We start from the raw sequence: 12525 nt of genomic DNA on the forward strand, positions 1-12525 counted from the left end.
TTTAGCCAGTAGAGCTCTTCTCTTCCCTCCCTCAGACTAGACTCGATTCCTTGATGGTTTGTGTGGATGTGCTTCAGCATCTCTTTTCTCATCTCTTTAGGGATAAAGACCTGAGTTCCTTTGTACAAAATGCCATCTTGGGTGACCACTTCATTTCTGTCTGCCCAATTCTCTCTTACAGCAACAGGTGTGTCTCTGATGGTTTCAGGCCATCCTTTCATCACAACTTCCTGTAACATTTGAAGAGTTGTATCTCATTGTGTAGCTTTCTTGATCTGAGCATCATCAACTTCCTTCAAAGAGGGAATTCGGTGACGTAATGGTATTATCGCTGGTAATCCAGAGACCCAGGGTAATACTCTGGGGACCCAGGTTCGAATCCCACCATGGTGAAATTTGATTCAGTATCTGGTTCACTAATGGCCCTTTGGGAAGGAAATCTGTTGTCCTTACCTGGTCTGCCCCATATGAGTCCAGACCCACTGCAATGTAGTTGACTCCGAAATGGCCTAGCAAAACCACTCAGTTGTATTAAACCACTAAAATATCACAAAAGAATGAAACTGGACAGGCTACCCGGCGTTGACCTAGACACAGAAACAACAATGGCAAACTCAGCCCTGTCGACCCTTTAAAGTGCTCCTTACTAACATCTGGGGGCTAGTGCCAAAATTGGGAGAACTGTCTCACAGACTGATCAAGCAACAGCCTGACAGTCTTATTCACGGAATCATACCTTACAATGTCCATGTCCGAATGCAGCAAGACCTGGACTACATCCAGGCTTGGGCTGACAAGTAGCAAGTAATATTCGTGCCAGGCAATGTCCATTTCCAACAAGAAAGAGTCCAACCATCACCCCTTGATGTTCAATGGCATTACCATCACTGAAACCCCCACTATCAACATCCCGGGAGTTACCATTGACCAGAAATTGAACTGGACGAGCCATATAAATATTGTGGCTACAAGAGCAGGTCAGAGGCTTGGAATCGTGTGATGAATAACTCACTTCCTGACTCACCAAAGCCTGTCCACCATCTACAAGGCACAAGTCAGGAGTGTGCTGGAATACTCGCTCCTTGCTTACATGAGTGCAGCTCCAACAATATTCAAGAATCTTGACACCATCCAGGACAAAGCAGCCCACTTGATTGGTACCCCATCCACAAACATTCACTCCCTCCAAGGTGTACCATCTACAAGATGCACTGCAGAAACTCACCAAGGCTCCATAGACAGCACCTTCCATGCCCACCACCACTACTGTCTGGAAGGACAAGGTCAGCAGATACATGGGAACGCCACTACCCGAAAGCCCCCATCTAAGTCACTCACCATCCTGACTTGGAAATATATCACCGTTCCTTCACTGTCACTGGGTCAAAATCATGGAACTCCCTCCCTAAGAGCACTGTGGGTGTACCTACACCATGTGGAGTGCAGCAGTTCAAAAGACAGCTCACCACCACCTTCTCAAGAGCAATTAGGGATGGACAATAAATGCTGGCCTAGCCAATGACGTCCACTTCCCGTGAATGAATTTTTAAAAATGTCGCCAATGTCCATCTGCTTCCTTGCTTGTATTTCACTTCCAAATTATATCTCTGCAAACGAAGTAACAATCTTTGTAAACCCTTTGTCATAGAGTTTTACACCACAGAAAGAGGCCCATCGTCTCCATGCCAGTCATCAAGCACCTATCTATTCTAATCCCATTTTCCAGCACTTGGCCCATAGCCTTGTATGCTAAGGCATTTCAAGTGTTCATCTAAATACTTCTTAAATGTTGTGAGGGTTCCTGCCTCTACCACCCTTTCAGGCAGTGAGTTCCAGATACACCCCACTCTCTGGGTGAAAAGATTTTTCCTCAAATCCCCTCTAAACCTCCTGTCCCTTACCTTAAATCTATTCCCCCTGGTTTTTGACCACTCCACTAAGGGGAAAAGTTTCTTTCTATCTACCCTATCTATGCCCCTTATAATTGTGTGTACCTCAATCAGGTCTCCCCTCAGCCTTCTCTTCTCAAAGGAAAGCAACCCCAGCCTATCTAGTCTCTCTTCATAGCTGAAACGCTCCTGCCCAGGCAATATCCTGGTGAATCTCCTCTACACCCTCTCCAGTGCAATCTCATCCTTCCTAAAATGTGGCAATCAGAACTGCACACAGTACTCCAACTAACTAGCATTTTATACAGATCCAACATAACCTCCCTGCTCTTATATCCTTTGCCTCGACTAATAAAGGCAAGTATCCCATATGCCCGCTTAACCACCTTATCTAACTGTCCTGATGCCTCCAAGGATCTATGGACATACACACCAAGGTCCCTCTGATCCTCTGCATTTCCTAGGGTCCTACCAATCATTGTGTATTCCCTTGCTGTGTTAGTACTCTCAAAGAGCATCACCTCTCACTTCTCAGGATTAAATTCCATTTGCCACTGTTCTGCCCATCTGACCAGCCCATCTATATCGTCCTGTAGTCTAAGGTTTTCCTCCTCACTATTTATGACACCACCAATTTTCAAGTAATCTGCGAACTTACTTATACATTCATGTCGAGATCATTAATGTACACTACAAATAGCAAGGGACCCAGCACCGAATGCTGCGGCACACCACTGGACACAGGCTTCCACAGTTAAAAGCAGGAGCTACTTCTTGGAGCAGTTAGAAGCAGTCTGAGAAAGATGCTTTGAAGTGGCTTGTGGTCAGGCTGCACCATGACTTTCTCTCTCCCAAACAGGTACTAGTTGAAATGCACAAGCAAAGACAATAGCCAGGCTCTCTTTCTCAATCTGTGTATAGCGTCATTCAGTTTGTGTTAATGCTCTGGATACAAACACAACTGGTTGTCCTTGCTGCATGAGGGTTGCTCCAAGTCCTGTTTCACTGGCATCTCACTGCAGGGTGACTTCATCATTGACATCATCGTACCTCAGCACTGGCGTTATCATCACTAGTTGTTTGATGCGAGTGAAAGCTGCTTCTTGTTCTGTGCCCCAATACCATTGAAGATCCATTGCAGTGAGATTGTGTAGAGACTCACACTCCCATGACAAATAGAGTAAAAACTTAGCTGGGTAGTTCCTGTGTGGCTTCAGTGATGTTCCAGGAGATCCAACAACAGTGTGAAAGTTTTATAACAGAACTCACACCAATAGGGTTTCTCCCCTCTCTGAGTGCATTGATGGACCAGGCGATACACTGATTGTGCAAAAGTCTTGACACACACCTCACACCTAAATCGGTTCTCTCCAGTGTGAATCTGCTGGTGTTTCAGGAGATCGGAGGTGTGGGTGAAAGCTTTGTCACAAACATCGCACCTGAAGATTTTTCCCCTGTGTGAATCCTCTGGTATCCCAGGGGGGTTGAAGTTGTCACAAAAGCTTTATCATGAACATCAGACTTGAAGGGTTACTTGCCAGTGTGGCTCCTCTGATGGAACAGGAAGTTCGATGACCTCGAGAATGATTTGTCGCACACATGGCACATGAATGGTTTCTCCCTGGTGTGAATGCGCTGGTATCTGTGGAGGATTGATAAATCCGAGAATGATTTCTCACACACCTTGCACCTGAATGGTTTTTCCCCTGTGTGAATGCATAGTCTACGGATGTTCGCTGCCAGCAAGAATGATTTGTCACAAACCTCACAGATGAACGGTTTCTGCCCTTTGTGAATGCGCTCGTGTTTGTGGAAGATCGCTAAATCCGGGAACGATTTGAGGCACACTTTGCACATGAATGGTTTCACTGTGTGAATGAGTTGGTGTCTGCGGAGGGTCAATAAATCCGAGAATGATTTGATACACACCTTGTATGTGAATGCTTTCTCCCTTTTGTGAGTGCATTGGTGCATGAGGAGGGTCAAGGACTGCAAAAATGATTTGTCACACACCACACATTTAAATGGTTTCTCTCCTGTGTGAATGCATTGGTGTCTGCGGAAGGCCAATGAGTTCGAGAATGATTTGTCACAGAACTCGCACGTGAATGGTTTCTCACCTGTGTGACTCAACTGGTGCGACAGAAGATGGGAGGATTGGGTGAAAGCCTTCTCACAAACATCACACCTGAAGGGTTTCTCCCCAGTGTGAATCCTCTGGTGTATCAGGAGCATTGCAGATGTCATAAAACCTCTATTACAAGCCTCGCACTTGAATCGTTTCTCCTCCATGTATCTGTCCTTGTGTTAACAGAGGTTGTAACAGATGCACCTTGCATGTTAAAAGATCTTATGAGCCTGTGGAGTCCTTCTCACACCTCACACTTGAACAGCCCCTCCCCTGTAGGAAGGGGTCAGTGGTTCATGAGACTCGATGAATGATTGAAGCTCTCACCACACTTGGAGCCACTCACACCTATTCCCAGCCTCACCCTGACCAATTGCCCACAGCTGAAGCTTTGGAAAGGTTGGTTCTGTTGGAAGGCTTCACACCAATGACCAATTTCAGATCTGATGATATGTCAAAGCTCCTCTGACCTGACCGATTTCCAGATGATGGTTTCATTGCCCAACCTTCACTCTGTTGAGCATTGCTGTGAAGGGACTGGATGTCTTCCCACAGTTTTGCAGTTGTTCCTTGAATGATGGCCAGGATCTATCTGCAGTGTTTATCCTCCCAGTATTCTCTGGTGTAGTACAATGAAATCCTTCTGTAAGACAGGAAAAGGAAACATGACTTGGGAAGAGTGTCCTGCAGTCAGCATCGCGGTGAAGCAGTCTGGGAAGAGTGTCCTGCAGTCAGCATCGCGGTGAAGCAGTCTGGGAAGAGTGTCCTGCAGTCAGCATCGCGGTGAAGCAGTCTGGGAAGAGTGTCCTGCAGTCAGCATCGCGGTGAAGCAGTCTGGGAAGAGTGTCCTGCAGTCAGCATCGCGGTGAAGCAGTCTGGGAAGAGTGTCCTGCAGTCAGCATCGCGGTGAAGCAGTCTGGGAAGAGTGTCCTGCAGTCAGCATCGCGGTGAAGCAGTCTGGGAAGAGTGCCCTGCAGTCAGCATCACGGTGAAGCAGCCTGGGAAGAGTGTCCTGCAGTCAGTTCTTGTTGAAAATAACAAGAGTGACATCGTGCTCATATTTCTTCTTCCAAAAGGTACACAGAGAGAGCTCTGTGATCAGCAGCCTGAAGGAAGAAGATGGCTCAGTAAAGTCATTGCAATCTGACATTTTGAGGATCAGCAAATCCTTTTATGCCGGATTGTATGACGTGAAGCCCACAGACAGCACGGCCTCCCAGTCCTTCCTGTCCTCTATCACGGAGGTCTTAGACGACTGTACACGGGAGAGCCTGGACAAACCGCTAACTCCTGATGAACTGATTAAGGCCCTTGAGTCCTTCGAGAAGAGTAAAACTCCTGGAAGCGACGGCTTGCCGGCAGAGTTCTATTTGGCTCTGTGGGACTGGATCAGCCTGGACCTGCTAGAAGTGTACGAGTATGCTTCTGGCCAGCAGCATGTCAGAATCCATGAGGAAAGGCATCATCACCCTCATCTACAAGCACAAGGGGGAAAGGGAGGAAATTAGAAATTGGCGACCCATTTCACTGTTGAAAGTAGACTATAAGATTCTGTCCAAGGTCATCGCCAATCGGGTCAAGTCCGCTCTGGAAATGGTGATCCACCCTGACCAGACCTGCACTGTGCAGGGCAGGAAGATCTCTGACAGCCTCGTGCTGCTCAGGGATACGATTGCCTATGTGCAGGACAGGGGTATGGACACCTGCCTCATTAGCTTGGATCAGGAGAAGGTCTTTGACAGAATATCGCACACCTACATGGTGGATGTGCTCTCCAAAATGGGGTTTGGGGAGGGAATTTGTAATTGGATCCAACTACTCTACACTAACATCAGTAGCGCAGTCTCAATCAATGGGTGGGAATCAGATAGCTTTCCTATTAAATCTGGAGTCAGGCAGGGCTGCCCTCTCTCCCCTGTCCTGTTTGTGTGTTGCACAGAACCCTTTGCTGAGTCCATCAGGAAGGATCCGGGCATAAGAGGTGTGACGATCCCAGGCAGCGGAGGCACTCAGGTCAAAGCCTCACTGTACATGGACGATGTAGCCGTCTTCTGCTCGGATCCCCTGTCGTGCACAGACTGATCCACATCTGCGACCAGTTCGAACTGGCCTCGGGAGCCAAGGTAAATTGTGGGAAGAGCGAGGCCATGTTCTTTGGGAACTGGGCTGACCGATCCTTTGTCCCCTTCACTGTCAGGGCTGACGGCCTGATGGTGCTGGGGATATGATTCGGAGGGACCAGGGCACGCATTAGAAACTGGAAGGAGTGAGTGTCTATGGTGAAAAGAAAACTGGGCATGTGGGAACGACGCTCCCTCTCCATTGCGGGTAAGAACCTGGTCATCAGGAGTGAGGCACTGTCGCTGTTGCTGTATGTGGCGCAGGTCTGGCCCAATCCAGACTCCTGCGCAATGGCAATCACCCGAGCCATCTTTCGCTTTATCTGGAGCTCGAAAATGGATCATGTCCGCAGGGACACGATGTACAAGCCTCTAGATAAGGGGGGAAAAAACGTGCCCAACATCACCCTCATACTGATGGCCACCTTTGTGTGTGGCTGCATCAAGCGGTGCGTAGACCCTCAGTACACAAACACCAAGTGTCACTACATGCTGAGGTTCTACCTGTCCCCAGTGTTACGAAGGATGGGTCTGGCCACGCTGCCGCGGAACGCTCCAAGTAGTTGGACCGCACCGTACCACCTGTCCCTCGTGGGAAAATTTATGCAGAGAAACACCTTTGACCACAAGTCCATCAGGCAGTGGTCGGCATGTAACGTCTTAGAGGCCCTGAAGGAAAAGAAGAGGGTGGATCCTGTGGGATGGTTCCCCAAGCAGACTGTCAAAGTCATTTGGCAGAATGCCTCATTGCCAGAATTTTCCAACAAGCACCAAGATGTAGCTTGGCTGGTGGTGAGAAAGGCCCTCCCCGTCAGATCCTTCCTACACGCCAGGAGTCTCACCCCCTCTGCATGTTGCCCTCGAGGTGGCTGTGGTGGGGACGAGACCGTTGTTCACCTCCTTGTGTATTGTGCCTTTTGCAAAGAAGGTCTGGAGAGAGATGCAGTGGTTTTTGTTGAGGTTCATCCTGAGCAGTTCTGTGACACAGGACTCTGTGCTCTACGGGCTGTTCCCAGGGACACACACCGAGACAAACATCAACTGCAGCTGGAGGATCATCAACTCAGTGAAAGACGCTCTTTGGTCTGCCAGCGCAAAGAGTTGTCCCCGACCGAGTGTTGCAGACTGGCACATTCCAAAGTCCAGGACTAAGTGCTGAGGGACGTACTAAAGCTTGGGGCAGCTGCCGCAAAGGCACAATGGGGAAAGGTTGCTGTCTAAGACCTTTCTGCCACAATGCACCGAGGCGCTGGGAACTGTAAAGAGCCCCTCAGGTTGTACAGCTCAAAATGAATGTATGATTATAATTATAATACAATATAATTGTATAATTGTATTATAATTGTATTGAAGCACCTCAGAGTGCAACATGATGTATGTTGATAACTCCAATACCATTGTCTGATTGTCTGCATTGACCATATTGAAATGATTGTAATATTCATTAATTATATTGTTGCACCTTGTGATGCATGTTGTAAAAGTTGAATCTGATTGAACTTATGTGATGGTGATTTTTGAAATGGTTTGGAATGTTCTTCCAGATATTTTATGAATAAAGTATTTTTTTCAAAAAAAAACAAGAGTGACATCTCAAGACAGCGCGAGAGAGCAATGGAGAGATCAGAACCAGCGTGAGTGCAGGGAAGCTTCAAAAAGTGATGTCAGCACAAAGGTGAGAGCTGATTGGTGAGTAGTGGGTAAGTGTTTTTCTCCAGTTTTTCTCCAGTTTAAAATAGATTAAGCTAAGGAAGGGTAAGAGTTCTAGTTTTTATTTAAAGTACATCAATTAATTTAACATTTTTTTACTATATTTAACTTAAAGTAAGGGTTTTTCTTCAACTAGAGGTATGGCATGGCAGCTCAGTCCCATGTTATGTACTGCTTGCAACATGTGGGAAGTCCTTGATGCTCCTTACGCTCTGGATGACCACTTGTGCAGGAAATGCCACCAGCTGCAGCGACTTGAGCTCTGAGTTTCGGAGCTTGAGCGGCAGCTGGAGGCACTGATGTGCATCCGTGAGGCTGAGAGTTTCGTGGTTAGCACATTTTTAGACATGGTCACCCCACAGCTTACAGAAGTGCAGACAGAGAGGGAATGGGTGACCATCAGTCAGAAGAAAGGTGTCAGGCAGATAGTCAGGAAATCCCCAGGGTGCATCTTACTTGAGAACTGTTTCTCTGTGTTGGAAAACGGTGAATGTGACGGTTCCTCTGGGGAGTGCTGCCACTCATGGCACTCTCAGTGGCTCAGCTGCATAGGGGAGGGGGGTGGAAAAAGAGGGTAAGAACAATAGTGGTAGGAGACTCGATAGAAAGGGGAACAGACAGGCATTTCTGCGGCCGTAGTTGTGACTCCAGGATGGTATGTTGCCTCCCTGATGCCAGGATTAAGGATGCCACTGAATGGCTGCAGGTCATTCGAAAGGGGGAGGGCAAACAGACAGAGATCGTGGTACATATTTGTACCAATGAAATAGGTAGAAAGAGGGATGAGGTCCTGCAAGCAGAATTTAGAGAGCTAGAATGCAGATTAAAAAACAGGACCTCAAAGATAGTAATCTCTGGGTTACTTCCGGTGCTATGCGCTAGTGAGTATAGAAATAGGAGGTTAGTCCAGATGAATGTGTGGCTGGAGAGATGGTGCAGGAGGGACGGCTTTAGATTTCTGGGACCATTGGGACCATTTCTGGGGCGGTGGAAACTGTACAAGGCAGATGGGTTGCACCTGAACTGGAATGGGACCAACATCCTTGCGGGGAGGTTTGCTAGTGCTGTTGGGAAGGGATTAAACTAACTTGGCAGGGGGATGGGATCCTGAGAGGAGGTTCAGCAGGGGGAGATGCACAGCCAAAATTAGAAGAGACAGCAAGTGAGTCTGGAAGGCATAGAAATTATAGGCCAGTTAAGGCACAAGAGAGTTTGGCAAGGTTGGATGGTATTTATTTCAATACAAGGAGTCTGACAAATAAGGCAGATGAGTTGAGGGCACAAATTAACACATGGAAGTATGATGTCATTGCTGTCACAGAGACATGGTTGAGAGAGGGTCAGGATTGACAGCTCAATATTCCAGAATATTGGGTCTTCAGGCGACACAGGGAAGGAGGTATAAGAGCAGGGGGTATTGCAATATTGATCAAGGAATCAATTACAGCTGTAAGGAGGGATGACATCTTAGAAGGCTCCTCAAATGAAGCTATATGGGTAGAACTTAAAAACAAAAAAGGAGCAATCATTTGCTGGGCGTGTACTATAGGCTCCCAAACTGTCAGAGGGAAATAGAAGAGCAGATATGTAGGCAAATTTCAGAGAAGTGTAAAAATAATAGGGTAGTAATAGTGGGGGATTTCAATTTCCCCAACATTAACTGGGTTAGTCATCGTGTGATAAGTTTCGAGGGAGCAGAATTCTTAAAATGCATCCAGGAGAGCTTTTTAAGCCAGTACGTAAAAGGACCTACAAGAGAGGGGGCAGTCATGGACTTAATTTTAGGGAATGAAGCCGGGCAAGCGGTAGAGATATCAGTGGGGGAGCATTTTGCAGATAGTGATCATAACTCCTTAAGATTCAAGGTTGTTATGGAAAAGGACAAGAATGGGCCAGAAATCAGAGTTCTAAATTGGGGGAAGGCCGATTTTAATAAGATCAGATATGATTTGACCAGAGTGGACTGGGAGCAGCTACTTTTAGGTAAATCTGCATCACAGCAGTGGGACTCATTCAAGAAGAAAATAGGGAGAGTACAGGGCCAACATATTCCAGTAAAGATAAAAGGTGGGACCAACAAATCCAGGGAACCCTGGATGTAGAGGGATAAACAGGATTGGATAAAGAGAAAAAGGGAAGCTTATGGCAGATACCGAGGGCTCAAAACAGCAGAAGCCCTAGAGCAGTATAGAATGTTTAAGGGGGAGTTTAAAATGGCAATTAGGAGATCAAAAAGGGGGCATGAAAAAACATTGGCAGGCAAAATAAAGGAAAATCCAAAGTTATTTTACAAGTTCATTAAGAGTAAGAGGATAACTAGGGAAAGAGTAGGGCCCATTAAGGACCATAGTGGTAATTTGTGTCTGGAGATGGAAGACATCGTTAGGGTTCTAAATGAATACCTTGTGTCGGTGTTCACAAGTGACAGGGACAACGTGGGTATGGAAATCATGCAGAAGGACTGTGATATAATTAAAGAAATTAGCATAGAAAGGGAGGAGGTTCTAAGTGGTCTGGCAGACTTAAAAGTAGATAAATCTCCAGGCCTGGATGAAATGTGTCCCAGGCTATTGAGTGAGGCAAGGGAGGAGATAGCAGGGGCGTTGACAATAATTTTCAATACCTCTCTGGCCACAGGAGAGGTGCCAGAGGATTGGAGGACAGCCAATGTGGTACCGTTATTCAAGGAGGGAGGAAGGGATAAACCAAGGAACTACAGGGCAGTCAGTCTAACCTCAGTGGTGGGGAAACTATTGGAAGCAATTCTGAGGGACAGAATTAATCTACACTTGGACAGGCAGGGATTCATCAAGGACAGTCAGCATAGTTTTGTTAAGGGGAGGTCATGTCTAACCAAATTGATTGAATTTTTTGAAGAGGTGACCAGGTGTGTAGATGAGGGCAATGCAATTGATGTAGTCTACTTGGACTTCAGCAAGGCTTTTGATAAGGTCCCGCATGGGAGACTGACAACGAAGGTAAGAGCCCATGGGTCCAAGGCAATTTGGCAAATTGGATCCAGAATTGGCTGAGTGGCAGGAAGTAGAGGGTGATGGCTGAGGGCCGATTTTGTGACTGGATACTTGTGTCCAGTGGGGTTCCACAGGGATCGGTATTAGGTCCCTTGCGTTTGTGGTACATATAAACGATTTAGACTTGAACGTAGAAGGGTTGTTAAATAAGTTCACAGATAACCTGAAAATTGGTGGGGTGGTAAATAGTAAGGGGGATAGCCTTAGATTACAGGAGAATATAGACGAATGGTCAGATGGGCTGATCAGTGGCAAATGGGATTTAATCTGGATAAGCGTCAGGTGATGCACTTGGGCAGGACAAACAAGGCACGGGCAGACACGATGAATGGTAGGACCCTGGGAAGTAACAAGGATCAGAGAGACCTTAGTGTGCATGTCCACTGGTCCCTTAAGGTAGTGGGACAGGTAGATAAGGTGGTTAAGAAGGCATATGGGATACTTGCCTTTATTAGCCGAGGCATAGAATATAAGAGCAGGGAGGTTATGGTGGAACTGTATAAAACGCTGGTTAGGCCACAGCTAGAGTATTGCGTGCAGTTTTGAAATCCGCATTATAGGAAGGATGTGATTGCATTAGAGAGAGTGCACAGGAGATTTACCAGGATGTTGCCTTGGCTGGAGAGTTTTAGTTATGAGGAGAGATTGGATAGATTGAGGTTACTTTCCTTGGGAGCAGAGGAGATTGAGGGGGGATATGATTGAGGTGTATAAAATTATGAGGGGCATAGATAGTGTAGACAGGAAGGAGCTTTTCCCCTTGGTGGAGGGATCAATAACCAGGGGGCATAGATTTAAAGTAAGGGGCAGAAGATTTAGAGAGGATGTGAGGAAGAATTTTTTCACCCAGAGGGTGGTGGGAATCTGGAACTCACTGCCTGAAAGGGTGGTAGAGGCAGAAACCCTCATAACATTTAAGAAGTATTTGGATGTGTACTAGCAATGCCATGACATACAACACTATGGCCCTAGTGCTGGAAAATGGGATTAGAATAGTTAGGTACTTGTTTGACCAATGCAGACTCGATGGGCCGAAGGGCCTTTTTCTGTGCTGTAGACCTCTATGACTCAATTTCCTCCAAGTCCCTCTCCTCCTTTGCTGAAGGGACTAACTCCTCAGTAAGAGACTGTTCCACACTGAGTGCCAGTCTGTTATTCCCCTACGTGGGGGATCAGATCCAAGTCCTTTCTTTTTCCTCACTTGACTGTCACATGCCCTCTGTTTCCAGCAGGGACACTGGATAGTGACCAGGAGCAGACAACATGGCTACTTTCTTTGCTCCATCCAGACCCCATCTTCCCAGGCACTGTGAGGGCGATGGAAAAGACAATCGGGCGGAGTGTAAAATGGGCTTTGACTATGAGCTCATGTTGTGCTGGTGAAGACCAGTTTTACCATTAGAGCTTGTGTTTAATAATAAAAAGCACTCAGGAGAAATGTTAATTAGTTGGGATTTTGACATTTCTCTCCTTGATTTCCAGAATTATTTCAATAAAAACCACTGAGCAGGAAGTGCTAGAAGCTAAGAAAGATATTGCTTCAGTATAGTATATTGAAGGGTTCTGGTTTATCCTGGGAAATTAGATACACTGCACTTGCTCAGACTGCACATCCCAAATTCAGCTATCAGCCACAGCACTGGGCA

The 12525-nt window shown here is 46.7% G+C and overlaps 1 protein-coding gene across 1 annotated transcript; it reads right to left on the reverse strand.

Moving 5' to 3' along the window:
* Nucleotides 1–3419: 3419 nt before the first annotated feature.
* On the reverse strand, nucleotides 3420–4181 carry LOC121291239 (zinc finger protein 454-like). Its single transcript, XM_041212315.1, has one exon. The coding sequence runs from the start codon at nucleotides 4179–4181 to the stop codon at nucleotides 3420–3422; it is 762 nt and encodes a 253-aa protein (XP_041068249.1).
* Between the last annotated feature and the right edge of the window lie 8344 nt (nucleotides 4182–12525).

The sequence above is a fragment of the Carcharodon carcharias genome, chromosome 19 (genome assembly GCF_017639515.1).
Source record: "Carcharodon carcharias isolate sCarCar2 chromosome 19, sCarCar2.pri, whole genome shotgun sequence".
Taxonomy (NCBI): domain Eukaryota; kingdom Metazoa; phylum Chordata; class Chondrichthyes; order Lamniformes; family Lamnidae; genus Carcharodon; species Carcharodon carcharias.